At 42.6% G+C, this 16,702-nt stretch overlaps 2 protein-coding genes across 8 annotated transcripts in view; one reads left to right on the plus strand and one right to left on the minus strand.

Moving 5' to 3' along the window:
- Positions 1-10,116, minus strand: part of NSMCE2 (NSE2 (MMS21) homolog, SMC5-SMC6 complex SUMO ligase) — a 213,555-nt gene extending 203,439 nt beyond the window's left edge. For all 7 annotated transcript variants that reach the window (XR_014793226.1, XR_014793227.1, XM_084864876.1 and 4 more), the window contains exons 1-2: positions 10,002-10,116; positions 4,583-4,752 (exon numbers count right to left, since the gene is read on the minus strand). Coding sequence is in view for 5 of the 7 variants with exons in the window: in XM_084864876.1 (XP_084721002.1) it covers positions 4,583-4,739 (157 nt within the window). In the remaining 2 variants the exon portion in view is untranslated. The remainder of the gene's footprint in view (positions 1-4,582; positions 4,753-10,001) is intronic.
- Positions 10,117-10,141: 25 nt separating this feature from the next.
- The window catches only part of WASHC5 (WASH complex subunit 5), a 49,781-nt gene continuing 43,220 nt past the window's right edge, over positions 10,142-16,702 (plus strand). The window contains exons 1-5 of the mRNA XM_084864819.1: positions 10,142-10,322; positions 13,277-13,585; positions 14,303-14,448; positions 15,118-15,202; positions 15,807-15,907. Of these exons, the coding sequence (XP_084720945.1) occupies positions 13,400-13,585; positions 14,303-14,448; positions 15,118-15,202; positions 15,807-15,907 (518 nt within the window). The 5' untranslated portion in view covers positions 10,142-10,322; positions 13,277-13,399. The remainder of the gene's footprint in view (positions 10,323-13,276; positions 13,586-14,302; positions 14,449-15,117; positions 15,203-15,806; positions 15,908-16,702) is intronic.

The following is a 16,702-nucleotide window of genomic DNA, read 5'->3' on the forward strand; positions in this document are numbered from 1 at the left end:
TGTGAGAGGGGTGTCTGACTGTCCATTTAGGAGAGGGTACAGGTTAGGACACACACCCCCATGCACGAATTTTGTGCACCAGGCCTCTAGTTTAATAATATAGTGACAAGAGAACTGCAGTGCAGAGTGAGATTATGATACCTAAGTGATCACTACCGTCTATTTTTAAAAACCTCATTCCTTCTTAAAAAAAAAAAAAAAAAAAGGAAGTTGGACAATCCAAAAGGTCAACAGAAAGTGTGCCTCACCTCATAAGGTTAAGAGGAAAAGAGAACTGCTCTGACAATAGTTCATGAACTTCCCCTTCTGTTCTGCATTTCAATTTCTCCCAATCCATTCACTGTAGTCAACTCAAATGCAAAGATGACTAAAATAATTATAGCTAACATTAAGCATCCCAGGACTTAAGCATCCAGGACTTAAGCATCCAGGACTGCTCTACATAATTTGTATTATCTCATTTCATCTCCATAGTATTGCCTTTTACAAATGAGAAATAAAAGCAAACAGAGGTAATAGAACTTGCCCAAGGTCATAAAAACTGTAAGTGAAGAGCTGTGATGAGAACCTGACAGTGTGGGCGCAAGATACAAAGCAGACAAATCAAGTCCTCTTCATCTCATGCCCAGTAATGTTTGGGTGATGTGGGCAGGTGCAGTCACACCTGAGAGCAAGTCAGTGGCCAGAATAGGTGTGGCCACTGCAAAGGCGAGAAGATTTAATACTTAAACGCTTGCTGCTCGTAACTGACTCCTGGTTTGTGAGGCTCCCACACCCTGCACTCACCCATGTGGCTCATGGCCATGTGGGACCCACACAGTGGACTGAATCTAGCCTGATGCTACACGGGAATCAGCTTCACCATGGAACCAAAGCTCTGGATACTGACTTTGCTTTAATTAAATTCTGCTAAAGCCCCAGGATTGGATTAGGGGAGATGGGACTCTGGAGCCTGATGAATGGAAAGCCACAAAAATAAAGCCTTTTACCACATCTCATCCTCTGGTGGGGCCTCCAGATGTGCTCATTCCAGCGGTGCCCAAGAACCCCATTCCCACTAGCAACGGAGAAATTCAATTCTCAGGTAACAAAATGTCCTGAAATATCAGGAGTTTTTCTCCTCTCTGGGTCCTTGGGCAACACATCAGTCTGGTGTCACATTAAACCTGCTCTTTCAATAAGCACTGGCAGAATTACTCCAGGGGAGGGGGGTATCATGGTATTCTCTGTAGGAAATTTCTCATGCCATCTCTGGCCTGCTCAGTGCAGTCCCATTCACTTCCATAATCACTGGTTCTCCAGCTGTGGTCCCTGAGAATCTTTTATGAAGTCCAGAGAGTCAAAACTACTTTCAAAATAATTGTAAGAGCTTCAACAGAGACCACATGATGCACAAAGCTGAAAATATTTGCTATCTAATCCCTTACAGAAAAACTTGGCTGACTCCCACTTTAGAGCATGAACCTTTCAAAAAGCCATGCTTACAGTTCTTTCTAAACTACACAGAGCAGGCTGTATTTTGTACCAAAATATACTTAAAAAAAAAAAAAAAAAAAAAAAAAAAAAAGGAACCTCGTAGTGAAAACACTAGAAGCAAATCCTGAAAATATACAGATACAATTCTATAGGAGGTTTGTGTTCCAGCTCTCTCCTCTTATGATTTAAGATTTTTATCAGGACTTTTATCCAGAGCTACATACCAAAGCCAAATACCCAAAAATAGACTACAAATCAGGCTGGGCAGGCTGAAGACCTTTAGAGGCCACCCACCAAAGATGATGGGTGACTTCTGCTGCCAGCCAGGAATGAATAACTGGTATGGAACTAGCCCTCCAGCCAAAAACTAGAAAACTGGACAAAATATGAAACAAATGCTTTCAGACAATGGGACAATCAGTGGAGGAGAACTAAGATTCCAGCAAAAAAGGAAACAAAAGAGATAAGTCCTGCCAGTGTCCTCCTCCCCGCAAGAAAGGGAGGGTGTGTGTGTGGCGGGGGGCGGGCAAGGAGAGCACAGGAATCTTAAAGGGCCTAGGAGCCAGAGGCTGGAGTTTAGGAACGCTGAGGCAGCAGGGGTTTGCAAGACAGAGCCCTTGGAGGGAGCTATGCAGGGAAAGTGCCCTAGGAACCTGCAAAGGGATCCCTTAGGCCTGATGCTGAAGCCTGAGCTGCTGAGGAACAGCCGGGAGCTGTAAAGTGAACAATTCCAGAATTCACACAGCACTGGAAGATACTCCTTGTCAGGGCACATGGCCAGGTTGCAGGTTCAGTCCTGGCTGGTGCACAAGGGAGGCACAGGTTGATGTTTCTCTCTCACATACATGTTTTTCTTTCTCTCTCTCCCTCTCCCTTCCTCTCTTTAAAACCACTAAAGAACATATTTAAAAAAAAAAAAAAAAAAAAAAAAAAAAAAAAACACTTAAAAGATTTAAAAAAGGACATTCAGATTCTACCCAGCAGAGTAGAGATCTCACAGAACCCTCCAGACAATCAACAGAGACTCCAGAAAGGCCAATGTAACAAAGCTAAATTAGCCCTAAAGTAAAACTATACTAGACCTTCCTTAGTGTAAAGGAATATCTGCAAATAACTTCCTGGAAAAATAAACACCAAAACTCTTTAAAGGAAGACAACAAAACCCAAACACTCAACAACATAATACATACAATGTCCATGTTAAGCAGCAGCAATAGATCGAAATGACAGAACTAGCAAAGATATTGAAACAGCTATATAAATATGCTTCACATATTCAAGAATATACAATAGAAGAAGACATGAGCATAATGAAGAAAGAAGTGAAAGATAGAAATTGAAAGGGTTAAAAGAATAAAATGGGTCAGAGAAAAACTTACTGTACTTAGCAGATATCTTGCAGAAAGCTTGCAGTCTTGAACACAGCATAGCTCAGATAACCAGAAGACACCTGGCATGAGAGGAACCAAGGATGGACTGGACCCTTACATCAGCAGAGCCGCTCACAGCCAGCAAAAGTTAATAAAAACCTCTCTCCCTGTTCTCTTCGCTGATGCCTTTCTCAGTCTCAGCCCACCTGCACCCAGGTGCCAGGAATAAAATCTCTTTTGATACATTATGGCCTCATGTCATAGGTGCGCGGCCCCACCCCACTCCAAATCTTTCAGAAATAGGATTCCATTTAATTCTTTCTTATGTCGTCTACAGCTGAAAAATCCACCCCCTGAAATTAAAAATTCACTGAATAGACTTAACAGCAGATTAGACACTGCAGAAAACAAAAATAGTGAACTTGAAGGCATAGAAATACAAACTTTTCAAATTGGTGTCAGAGAGAAAAAAAGGAATAGGGGGAAAAACCAACTGAGCCTCAGATTTGTAATTAGAGTCTCAGATAGAGAGGGGGTAAAAAGAAACAGTATTTGAAGAAATAGCAGCAGAAATTTTCCCAAATTTGATCAGAACTGTAAACCCATAAATCCATAAAGCTCAAAGAACACTAGGCAGAATAAACAAAGAAAATCATACCAGGGTACATCACAATCAAATCACAAAAACCAATGATATTAAAAAGAAAACAAGATACAAAAAAGATAATATTGATCCCTTGCCTCCGTATATAAGATAAAAACAACTATAATTCAAAGAAAGCAAATAACATCTTTCTAGGTATTCTGATCCAAAAATGTTGGTCAAGTCCAACAAAGCTGGTCTCCTTTGTAGAGGCCTTCCTTTGGCAGCAGTACCTCTAGCATAAGCTTAGTCTGTCTATAAGGTGATCAAAGTACAGTCAAACCTCGTTTCTCAAACATCTCCTATCTCGAACAATTTGCTTCTTGACTCAACCACCCTTTCATGCTATCTGTATGATCAGCCATGTGTCTCGCAAGCAACAAACAAAGGAGAGAATGCACGAGTATGGGTCAGTTTAGCATCATGAACATCTCAGGAAAATGTGCTGTGAATATTTTCATGTGTGGTTTTTATTATTATTATTATTATTAAATTTTCATTCTTAATGTACATTTCTTTTCCTTTTTATTAAATTTTTATTTACATTTCCTGTCCTTTTTTAAGTGTTTATTTATAGATTAAACAGTACATTAGACATTTATTGTATATAAGGAAGGTTAAAACAGGGAACCACTTGGGGGTCTGGAATGGATTAATTCAACTTACATTATTTCTAATGAAAAAAATGCTTCAGTTTTCCACCAGCCTTCCAAGAACGAATCTAATGTTCCACTGTAGAATTAAGTTACTGGAAAACATATTTATTAAACGCACTTGTATACTATAAAGTTCACAAATGCCACATACTTTTGATTATATGTTCCTTGAGGTCAGGAACCTTCATATTTTAGCCCATAAATTTCTAGTGCACATACTGCTTGAACACACATGAATGAATCAAGCTCATTTCATCCTCAGCACATCGCTATATGGCACAGAGAACAAGATGAAAGAACAGGTGCCAGAGGGATTAAATGATCGTCCCAAGGATACACACGAAGTGAGCAATATCTAGCATCCCTCCCATAATGCCCCCACACAAGTTACCTCAAAGTAGACACAAAAGAAATACATTTTAATTATGACTACTTACTCTGAGTTTCCACAAGATCGAAAGCAACACTAGAAGCTGTGTCCATTCCAGTGTTGATGCAGGTTTGGAAGTTTTTTAAGGAGGAGAGAGCAGATTCTATACTGCTGAAGGATATAAAACCAGTTGAACCTGAATTTGAACTGGAACGCCCAGGCATCTTGAATTTTTACCTAAGTTTTCAAACACAATGAAATACAATTTATGAGTTTTTATAGAGAATTCCTAAAATTTATAAAGAAAAATAACTTTATCTATTTTTTTTATCTTAAAAAATCAAGACCTGGCCGAAACCGGTTTGGTTCAGTGGATAGAGCATCAGTCTGCAGACTGAAAGGTGGCAGGTTCGATTCCAGTCAAGGGCATGTACATTGGTTGCTGACACATCCCCAGTAGGGGGTGTGCAAGAGGCAGCTGATCAATGATTCTCTCTCATCAATGTTTCTAGCTCTCTATCCCTCTCCCTTCCTCTCTGTAAAAAATCAATAAAATATACATATTTTTTTTAAATCAAGACCTAAGGGCAAAATGTTAAACATGCTAAAATCCAAATCACAAAACGGGTTCCTGTTAGGTCATTTTCTGAAACTTTCTGCAGTATTAATATTTTACATCAAAAGACAGAGAATATATGACCATAAATAACCAATGATGATTTTTTAATATATGCATTTTAGCGAAAGACACTGTTATTTAAAATCTCACTTTATTACAACAAATAAGTTGAGATAGCTTATACAATATAAACACATACATACAATAAATTCATAAAAATCAGAATAAAAAAACAGACTAAAGAGAAAACCAAGTACATGAGAAAATTAGAATGCAATCATGTAGGCTTTAGGATTCTTTAAAATTCTACACAGTATTATAGTTGTAATACAGATTTGGCTATGAGCATCTTGACAGTCATACAAATGCCTAATATATTCACTAGCTATTAGAGAAATGCAAATCAAAACCACAATGAACTACCCCTTCATACCTGTTAGAATGGCTATTATCAACAACACAGTAAATAAAAGTGTCTGAGACATTGTGGAGAAAAAGGAACCCTCATTCACTGCTGGTGGAAATATAAATTGATACAGCCATTATGCAAAACAATGTGGAGGTTCCTCAAAAAATTAAAAACGAGCTACTACCCTATGACCCAGAAAGCATTTATTCATAAAGTCATTGTACCCCTATTGCAGCATTATTCACAGTGGCTAAGACATGTATACAATCAATGTATCTCTCAATACATGACTGGATAAAGAAGATGTGGTATATATACACAATAGAATATTAACCTCTCAGCCAAAAGAAAAAATGAAATACTGTCATTTGCGACATGAATAGAACTTGTGAACATCATGCTAAATAAAGTAAAAAAGACATATGATTTCACTCTTAAGTGGCATATAAAATTGAGAGCAAATGAACAAATCAGACAAATAAAAACTCAGACATAGACAACCATAGGATTCCAGAAGGAAAGGGGGATGAGGGGTAGAAGAGGGTAAAGTGGGTCAAATAAATGATGACAGAAGATTACTTGGGATGGTGAACTTGCAAAGAAATATTCTGACAACGTATTATAGAAGTGTATATTGAAACCTATATACTTTTATTAACCATGTCACCCCAATAAATTCTATAAAAAATGTTTTTAAGTGAAAGTTTCAGAATTCTCTTTCTCTATAAAGAAAAAGTACACCAGTAATTCCTGGAAAATAAGTCTGTCCATGGCAATCAAGGCATCATGGATCATCACATAGCCCAATATATAAAAACCCTGGGTCCATCACATCCATGATGACCAGAGACTCGACCAACTAGAAGTCAGTCCTGCAGTCATCGCTGGGTTGCCCTGGCAGTGACCCAGCACTGACTGCTGAGGGGGCTGCGAATCAGGCCGAGAGAGAGGCCTAAAGAGATCCATAGACTCTGTGACAGCTGTGATCAGCACTTGCCTCTTTCTTTCTGGGCCTGGACAGCAGACATCCCTCCATTTCTCTCCAGGCCTCCACAGGGGCTGCTTATCAGCCCGCCTTTCTGATCAGGCCCCATTGATAGGTCCAGAGACATTGACTGGCACACAAACTGACCAATCAGAACCAAATTTGGGTGAAGTGTGAGGAACCAATGGCTGCCTAGGAGATGGAGCTTTTGATGCGGACTGGCATAGAAACCGACCAATCAGAACCAAATCTGAGTGAACGGTGAGGAGCCAATGGCTAACTAGGAGGCAGAGCTTTTGGCGCTGACTGGTATAGAAACCGACCAATTAGAACCAAATTAGCCGGCAAAGGAGGGCAGTTGGGAGCCAGATCAGGCCAGCATAGGTGGGCAGTTAGGAGTGATCAGGCAGGCAGAGGCAGTTAGGGGCAAACAGGGTGGCAGGGAAGGGTAGTTGCGGGCAATCAGGCCAGCAGGGGAGAGCAGTTAGGGGCAATCAGGTCGGCAGGGGAGTAGTTAGGTGTTTGTTAATCAGGCCAGAAGGGGAGGGGTTGGGGGCGATCAGGTTGGCAGGCAGAAGTGGTTAGGGGCAATCAAGCAGGCAGGCGAGCAGTTAGGAGCCAGTAGTCTCGGATTGTGAGCGGGATGTCCGTCTGCCAGTTTAGACCCAATCCAGCATCCCCGGAGCGGTCCCAGATTGGAGAAAATGCAGGCTGGGCTGAGGGACACCCCCGTCCCCAGTACACAAATTTTGTGCACTGGGCCTCTAGTCTATAATAATAGAAGAGTAATTTGCAAATGGACCAAAAGGCCAAAGAATGGACCGACCATCTGGACGCTCTTTCAGATGACCTTCTAGATGAAGTGGGGGCTGGGAGGGCCAAGGCAGCCACGGGGACTGCAAAGGCCTACTCCTGCACGAATTTTGTGCATTGGGCCTCTAGGGAGATAATAAAAGTCATACTGAAAAATATCCTCAGATAGTAGCTTGGGGCCTACCAATCTCATTTCCTCTTCAACTTGGTCACATAGCTTGACCATAGTTTGCAGCCTTCCTTGCAATTGGGTGTGGTCATAAGACTGAATTCAAGGCAATGATGTATAAGCCATATGCAGGCCCAGTCCATAAAAAACACACCTTCTCCATACTCCTTCCCATTTTGATAGCTTGAAACAGGCAAGCAGTGACCTTGGGAGCTCTAAATTGAAGATGCAGAATATGGAAAAAGCCCAGAACCTGACATCACTGTTTGGAGGAAAACTGCCCCACTAATCAGGTTCAGTGCATGAAAGAAACAAAAACTCTAATTGTGCAAAGCCACTTATTGTAGATTTGGGAGTTCATCAGTCATACTACTGTTACTCAAAAAATACAAACTTGCTGGGATCAAATGATATGGTTCAAGTACTCAGTTTCCTAGTCTGATTCTTGTGTAAGTCTACATGATCTAGATAGAACAGCATTATCCAAAACAGTGGTTGGCAAACCGCGGCTAGTAAGCCACATGCGGCTCTTTGGCCCCCTGAGTGTGGCTCTTCCACAAAATACCATGTGCAGGCGCGCACGTACAGTGTGACTGAAACTTCGTGGCCCATGCACAGAAGTCGGTTTTCGGCCTGGGTGAGTCTATTTTGAAGAAGTGGCGTTAGAACACTCAAGGGGCCAAAGAGACAAATGCGGCTCGCGAGCCGTGATTTACCGACCACTGATCCAAAGGAAATTTCAGACGTGACAAAAATGGTCGAGGCTCTGCACTGTCTAATATGGTAGCCACTAGGTACATGTGTGGCTATCCATTACTTCAAATGTGGTCAGCATGACTGAGGAACTGAGTTTTTAATTGTGTTTAATTTTAATCAATTTAACTTTAAAAAGCCACATGCATTTAGTGGCTGATGCATTGGGCAGCACTGTTCTAGAGACATGATTTTAAAAATGTGTTACATATATGAACTAGGGATAAAGCCCCAGTACAGGCAGGACACATCTTCCTGGAATATCAATTTTACTTACAAATAACATGAATCGTGTTTAGATTAAAATAAACATTAGCTGCCTTATGGAGCAGAATATGGAGGCAATATAGAGCAGGGATTAAGCCTGTAGCTTCAAGAGCCAGACTATCGGAGTTCAAAGCCTGATTTTACTACGTACTTAAGTAGCTCAATGACTTTAGGCAAATTATTTAACCTCTCAATGCTATACCCTAACTTTCTGTAAAATAAGAATGATCCAATGCCTATGAGTTTGTTCATAGATATAGATACAGACATAGATATAGATATATAGATATAGATATACCCTGTCTCCCCGAAAATAAGACAGTGTCTTATATTAATTTTTTCTCCCAACGTTGCGCTAGGTCTTATTTTCAGGGAAACACGGTAGATATAAATATATAGTTATAGATATGTGTGTGTGTGTGTGTGTGTGTGTGTGTGTGTAATAAAACACTCAGAACAATCCCCAGCACATAAATCTTTTAACATGGGGACAGATATTGCCATTAACTTCATCATTATAACCCTGTGAAGGGCAATACAAAGTAGTGCTTAAGAAAACAGAGAGTGGACACAGAGGCCTGGAACTTGCATCCTGTCTATGCCCTGGTTAAGTTTCTTACCTTCTCTATCTGCAGCTTGCTTCTGTGTAAAAGCAGAAAACCACATCTATTTCACAGCATTATTAAGGATAAATTAAATTTTGCAATTTTCTCCAACTTCTCTGATCTTAAGAATCATTTGAAATGCTTACTAAAATTACAGATTTATGGATACTATCTCAGATCCATTGAATCAGAGTCTCTACTGGACACACTGAGGAAACTGTGTTTTTATGAAGTCCCCCCAGATGATTCTTAGGACCAAACATGTATGGAGAACATTAAGATAATGTGTCTCCCCAAAATTCATATGTTGAGACCCTAACACTCCATGTGATGGTATGCGGAGATGAAGGCTTTGGGAGATAAGCAGGTTTAGATGGGGTCATGAGGATAGAACCTTCAAGATAAGATGGACGTCCCTATTGGAAGAGGAAGAGACACTAGGGTGCATTCTCATTCTCTCTGCTCCTCGTCCTCCTCCTCCTCACAAGTGACCACACAGCAAGAAGGGGGAAAGTGGCTGGCTGCAAGCCAGAAAGAGAGCCCTCACCAGTATCCAACCATGCCAGCATTTGTCTCCAAAAGACTGTAAGAGCCTCATGAGCTCCGGAGAGGAACCTGAAGCGCGGCGGGTGTCTGACGTCCCGCCCTCCGCCCGGTGCACAGACACTTCACACCAGAGATGCTGGGGTCAGGAACGCGTCACCTTCCCCACGGCCTGCGGGCTGGAGGGCGAGGGGAGGGTCCCAGAAGGGGAGGCTGTCAAGAGGCGGGAAAGGAGGGGAACCCCAGCCCGGAGGCCCGCGGAGGCCCCGGAGGGAGGCGACACCTCCCGCCCCTCCCCGTCGCCACCCCGCGCTCTGCCTTACCTGCCGTCCCACCCAGCTCCGCCTGGCTGCACCCCGACGTTCCTACAGCGGGACCCCAAATCCTTCCTCAACCGAGCGCGGGCTCAAACGTCATCAGCCGTTGCCCGCCTGCGGTCACGTGATGCCCCGCCCCTTGGGTCATGTGACCGCCCGGGGAGCCGGGGGCGGAAGCCGGGGTCCCTCGGGTGCACGGTCCGGGGCTGAGGGCCTGAGGGTAGGAAGCACCCCATCGGAGAGGCGGGGTGGGGACCACCCCTCCCCGGGTGCCGAACCCGCGCGATCGGCGGCCCGGCTCTGCGCCCTGCGCGGCCCGGATGGCAGGTGGGTGGCGGGGTGCACGCGCCCCTCCTTTGCGTCCCGCTTCCCCTCCTGGCCGGGGGGACTTGGGTGGGGTGGGTGTGGTGGGTGCCTGGCGTGGAGGACTGTGGGACCCCCGGGCTGGGGCTGCCGCCATCCAGGCTGCTCGCTTCCACCCGATGGAAACTGTGACCCCCGCCGCCGGCGCTGCGGGGAGGGGCGCCCGGCTGCTTGGCCGGCGTCTGAGCTTCCAATTTTCCGGGAGCCGGGCCGGTGCACGTCGCTATTTCTCCATTTCATCTGGGGAAACTGGGTGCTTAGTGAGCGATTTTACCGCCCGGCGGGCCCAGGAGGGAATTCTAGGTCTGCCATGGGCCGTGGGTCCCGCTCGGCAAGTCATTGTTCCTCTCTGCACCCGAATTCCCCCACCTGGACATGCCTGTGCCAAGGCCAGCCCATTTCGGGAAAGTGTTCAGAGGCTCCCCAAAACCAAACAAACCAAAAACGTACAGAGCCCATGGCAGACCCGGGGCGCCTGATGGCGAGGCACGGAGTTCCCTCCCTGACAAGGGATGGGGATGAGGGCGGTGGGAGGGAGATGGAGGTTTTGCCGCCCGTACCCACAGCGAGGAACACCTTCCCGTTTTCCTGCTCCTGTCTTTTTTCCAGGACCCATGAATCAGACTAGAGCGATCAGACTCATATCAGAATTTTTCTGGAGATTCCTATCACTTTTATCTTGAGCCGTAACCACCATATTTTTCCCTGATGATGAACCGGTAGAGACCAGGACTCCCCTCTCTGTGGAACTGAAGGGTACTGGCAGGATAAAAATAGGCCGTATTTTCTTGTCCTAACAGCGGCTTGTCCCAAGACAATTCATTGTCCTTCAGAGTTCAGTCCTGTGCTCATTGAATAGTTGGTAGGGTGATTTCATGCTTCATTCTTGAAAGCAGTTTGTCTTTTTGCCCAGGATCACTTTCCAAACTAAACACCAGTTTCATACCAAATTTTGAAAGGTGAAATAACTACCACTTTTCTGGGTGCTTTGTAAAGGCAATTGGAAAATTGAGTGGGATCTCTAGCTTCCTTCCATGCCAAATGGCAGTGCAATCTGCATTGGAACCTTCTTCATCCCTAGCACCAGTAGAACCAAATGGAAGATTTAATGCAGCTTCTGCTACAATGTTTAGTTACATGTCATTCTAGAACAGTGATTCTCAACCTTCCTAATGCTGCTACCCTTTAATACAGTTCCTCATGTTGTAGTGATTCCCAACCATAAAATTATTTTCATTGCTACTTCATAACTGTAATTTTGCTACTTTAATGAATTGTAATGTAAATATCTGTGTTTTCCTATGGTCTTAGGCTTTACAGCAGGTTGAGAACTGTTAGTAGGGTCGCCTAAGACCATCCAGAGTGATTTTTTTAAGCTCAACTAAGTCTTAACACCTGTGAAGCTACCTGTCTCTGAGATTGCTTCAGCATTGGTACCCATCCTATCTAATAAAGAGGGAATATGCTAATTGACCATCACTCCGTCACAAAAATGGCTGCACCCACAGCTGAGGCCAAGTTCCCTTAAGGAGCCTTAACAAACAATCAGCAGAGACCTGAGGCTACGCCTTTCCCTGCCCCGTGGGCCTTGACAGGGGACCTCAGGCCGCACCCCCTGCCTGGCTGGGCTTGACGGGACCTCAAGCCATGTCCCTCACCCAGTGGGATTTGATGGGGGACCTCAAGGTGCACCTCCAGTGCTGGGTCAGGGGAACTCAGGCCAAGCCCCCGCCTAGCAGGGTTTGACGAGGGACCTGAGGCTGCATCCCCCCACCTGGCAGGGCTTGATGGGGCACCTCAGGCCATGCACCCTACCTAGCGGGGTTTGACGGGATCTCAAGCCATGCCCCTCACCTGGTCTGGGCTGAAGGACCTCAGGCCACGCCCACCTGTCCTGGCACCGGGCCAGGGGACTTGAAGCTAAGCCCCCTGCCTGGCAGGGCTTGACAAGGGTAGGACTGGCTGAGTCTGGATCTAGCCCAATGGGGGTGAGCTGGCTGGGTCTAGGTCTCATGCAATTTTGAGGTGCATGTGGATGGGCGGGGACTTGACTCTGGGTCCTGTGGTGTGCCCCAGACTCTGACAGGAGGAAGGTTTTCATATACATTTAACTAATTTTTTTTTTTTCATTTCTGACACTTCTGTTATAGAGAAAGGAGGGAAAATAGCAATATTAAATTATTTACTCTAATTAATCCCTCTTTTAATGTGCACAAATTTCATGCACCCAGTCACAGTAAAGTATAAGATGCTGTGTTGCCAAAATCAGAGTTTGGTAAAATAAACTTTTGACTCCTCTGTCCATTAAATTAATACATCGTTGTTGCAATTTTATCCTAAATTTTGTTAAGCAGAAACTTATTTTCATCGGTTTTAGCTACAATGTTTTCAGTTATAACTAATCAAACTTTCCTACTACTTGGTATGAAATGTTTATCTTTACAGTCACTGCGCAGCCTTTCTCAGGCATGTATTACCCTTGATAACTAGGACTTTCTGCACATAACATGTGAGAAAAGCATTTCTAAAGGTGTTCCTTCAACTAATTCTAGTGGATTTTTATGACATACCTTTTCCCGAAGGTAAAACAAGTGACTTTCCTGGGAGGAAAATGTAATAATCGGTGCCCAATTGAGGGCACATTGAACCACACATGCTCAGTCGTTCCTTCTCCCAAGCTCAGTGGTAGCTGCATTGGGAGAGAAATGAATCAAGGGGGAGAAATGAATCAAGGGTTGAAAAAGAGGCCAAGAGTGTTAATTTATCAAAGCCCTTCCACATGGAAAATGTGATGAAATTCACCCCCCATCAGAACTCATTTTTCTTCTTTGTTTGTTTGTTAGGGAGTTTGGGAGAAAAATATCTATGTGTTTCACATGCTTCCCTAAATGGAGATTTATTTTGTTCTTTTGATACAGTTTCTTAAATGGAGCAAACATCTGTCAGGAGACCCGGTTTCCACTAATGATTCCCAGAGCCCAGCTCTGAAGCGGGTTAACCGTCCCCACCGGCCACGCACGGGGTAGCTGCTGGTCCTCAGGATGTTGGACTTCCTAGCTGAGAACAACCTCTGCGGCCAGGCCATCCTCAGGATCGTTTCCTGTGGCAATGCCATCATTGCTGAGCTTTTGCGGCTCTCTGAGTTTATTCCTGCCGTATTCAGGCTAAAAGACAGAGCTGATCAACAGAAATATGGAGATATCATATTTGATTTCAGCTACTTTAAGGTAATCTTCCCCCTCAGCATTTTTACCATTGTCTTTTCTACGAAAGCATGCTTTCTGTGGGGCCCATGAGATGCTGAGGAGTTAAGTCATTATGGAGAAAGAGTTAAATAGGAGGGATTTTTATTTTTATGTTTTTGTTAATCCTCACCTGAGGATATTTTTCCATAGGTTTTTAGAGCGTTGAAAGGAGGGGGAGAGAAAGAGAAACATTGAAGTGAGAGAGACACATTGATTGGTTGCCTCCCGCACACGCCCTGCTCAGGGCCAGGAATTGAGCCTGCAACCGAGATATATGCCCTTAACTTGAATCAATCCCAGGACCCTTCAGACCACAGGCTGATGCTCTATACACTGAGCAAAACCAACTAGGGCAAATAGGAGAGATTTTTAAACCAAATTTAATATCAGCCAACTAACTTGAAAATAATGTAAAGATATTATGTGGAGCCCTAATTGATAGAACCACATTTTATAAAGATAACTTTGGTATAACACATTTCATATTTAAGCATGCTAATTGTGATTGCAATTCAAATTCGTTTCTTTCAAAGGGATTTTATATCTAGGCTTCTGTTATCTTTATTACTTTCTGTTGCTCTGCTTTCAACTTTTGACATGCCTTTTAAGCCATAAGAACACATTTTTAAGACTACGTGGAAATCGTTACCCACAAGTATGTTTTTATTGATTTTTCCATAAATGTGTTTTTCTTCCTAGGGTCCAGAATTATGGGAAAGCAAACTGGAAGCTAAGCCAGAGCTACAGGATTTAGATGAAGAATTTCGTGAAAACAACATAGAAATTGTGACCAGATTTTATTTAGCATTTCAGAGTGTGCATAAATACATTGTAGACTTAAACAGGTATTGATTAATTTAGTAATAGCTTATTCTGATAATAAATTGTGGTGGGGGAAAGGGCCATCCTAAAATATGTCAATCTTTCTGAGTTATTCCACAGTGTACTAGATTATACCATGCATAATTGTCTTGTCCTTCCTGTAGCACTAGTCATCTTAAGTATCTTAGAGTTTTATTATGATTTCTTGCTTTTGTAAAGTGTTACAATAATGTTGGTCTATACTAACTTATAATATGTTTCAATCCTATGGTTTATGATCATATTTTAGTATATTATATATGAGAAGTGGAAAAAAGGAACATATTTTCATGGTCATACTTTCTTATCCCTAACCACACAATATTCTCTTCCTTCCAGCCCTTAAGAATTCATTAATCACTAGCTTTAAAACTAATTAAAAGCTATTTAAACTAGTCCATGTTTGTATGCCGTTACTTCCTAAGATATCTGTAATTCATAAATTGGGACTAGGGAATATTCCTTTTCCTTGGAGTAGCTGTAACCATCAACCTGTGGCTTCCATCGCCATGAGTTTCAGCTCAAAAATTATTTGAAGATCAGAATGCCTGGTATCTTGCTTCACCTTTAGAAATCTTCACTTTTCTTCATCAAAGATGTTGTTCAAGTTTTCATTATCATTGAATAACGTGCTCCGGGGTTTCATCCTCTAGATACCTGGAAGATCTCAACGAAGGTGTTTACATTCAGCAAACCATAGAAACTGTGCTGCTCAATGAAGATGGGAAACAACTTTTAGTAAGTGCTAGTGACCATTTAAATAGGAGTTCAAGAATGGCAAGCTTAGCATCACCTGTTTCCTGTAAGTCACCAGTACATACAGAGTACCCTTCTTTAAAGTGAAGCAAAATTCTCTGATAATTATCTTCTGACTAACAGATCTTTGTCCGAATGTAGAACTCTGTAGACTTGGAACAGAATTACAAGTGAATAAAAATTGTGTGGTGTTTCTGAGCTTCCTCAGTGTAACAGTCCTCTCTTCTTTATCTTTGGCATCCCAGACATTTAGCCTGGCACCTAGTATATAGTGCTCACTTAAGAAATGTCCGTTAAGAAAGTGGATGGCTTAGAGGTGTTCATAATATTCATATCCCAAGCAAAATATCAAAACCAGGCCAGCTGAAAGATTAGCACTCCGAGTTGAAATTTATTTTGCATAAATTTTCCAAAGCTCATTCTGTACAGAAGGTGAGACAGCCCTTCAGGGGGAACCTGCATTTTCCTTGTAATATGAAGCTTTTAGGAGGAATGGGAGCAAAGTGACTTTTTTAACCATCATCAGCATGCCTCCATGAGAATGTCCTCCTGTGAATTTGTCCTCATTGTCTCTTTCTCTTCCTAGTGTGAAGCGCTGTACCTGTACGGAGTCATGCTGCTGGTCATTGACCAAAAGATTGAAGGGGAAGTCAGAGAGAGAATGCTGGTTTCTTACTATCGATACAGGTATCCCTGGGCTGGGGCTGCATGTGCCAGAAACATGCTATTGGTACAATGCAGTGTAGGTTTCTATACTGCTTTTTATTGCAAACAGCAGCAGTGTGATCTAGAATGCAAAAAAGAGAAGATTCTTAATTTCTTCTGAAGATACAATAGAAATTACAGCAGTTACTATATATTTCATATCATCATAACAGATTATATGTCATATAGTCTCCAGATTATAGACATGTTATAGATCATTAGAGATATACAGGTTGTCCTGTCCGAGACGGTACCTCAGTTTTTGGATGTGTTGTGTGTGTTTTTAAGGGAATCTGAATTTTCTTTATCTTAAAGATAAATTTGCAAATGTGGAAGTCTAATGAATATTCTTCATTGGTTTGTTTTTATTTTTAAGTCTCAAATATTACTCCTTGTCATATGTAAGGAAATGGATGAATTTTCTGTTGTCAGTTTCAGGTTGATGGCTTTGCAAAGTTATCACTCAGGGATCAGGTTGAAAGGGAATTCTCACCCATATATAAGCAAGGAGACAAACACAAAACAAGCAACAGCACCCGTCATGATCATGTGTTAGGTATGTCCACAAAGAGCTGTGACTTCAAGAAGGGGTATCACTTCAACCAACTCTAATTCAACTACCTAGCACACAGGTTTCAGTTTGTTGACTTAATGAGTCAAAATCTGGATACAGGGTTAATGTCAGAAATAGTTAAAATTCAGGGAAGAAACAGTCAATAAGCAGGAGTCAGTCAGGAACTTGAGCTATAGATGTGTGGACTAGAATTAACATTTTCA

Source organism: Pipistrellus hanaki (assembly GCF_964339955.1).
Source record: "Pipistrellus hanaki genome assembly, chromosome: 17".
NCBI lineage: Eukaryota > Metazoa > Chordata > Mammalia > Chiroptera > Vespertilionidae > Pipistrellus > Pipistrellus hanaki.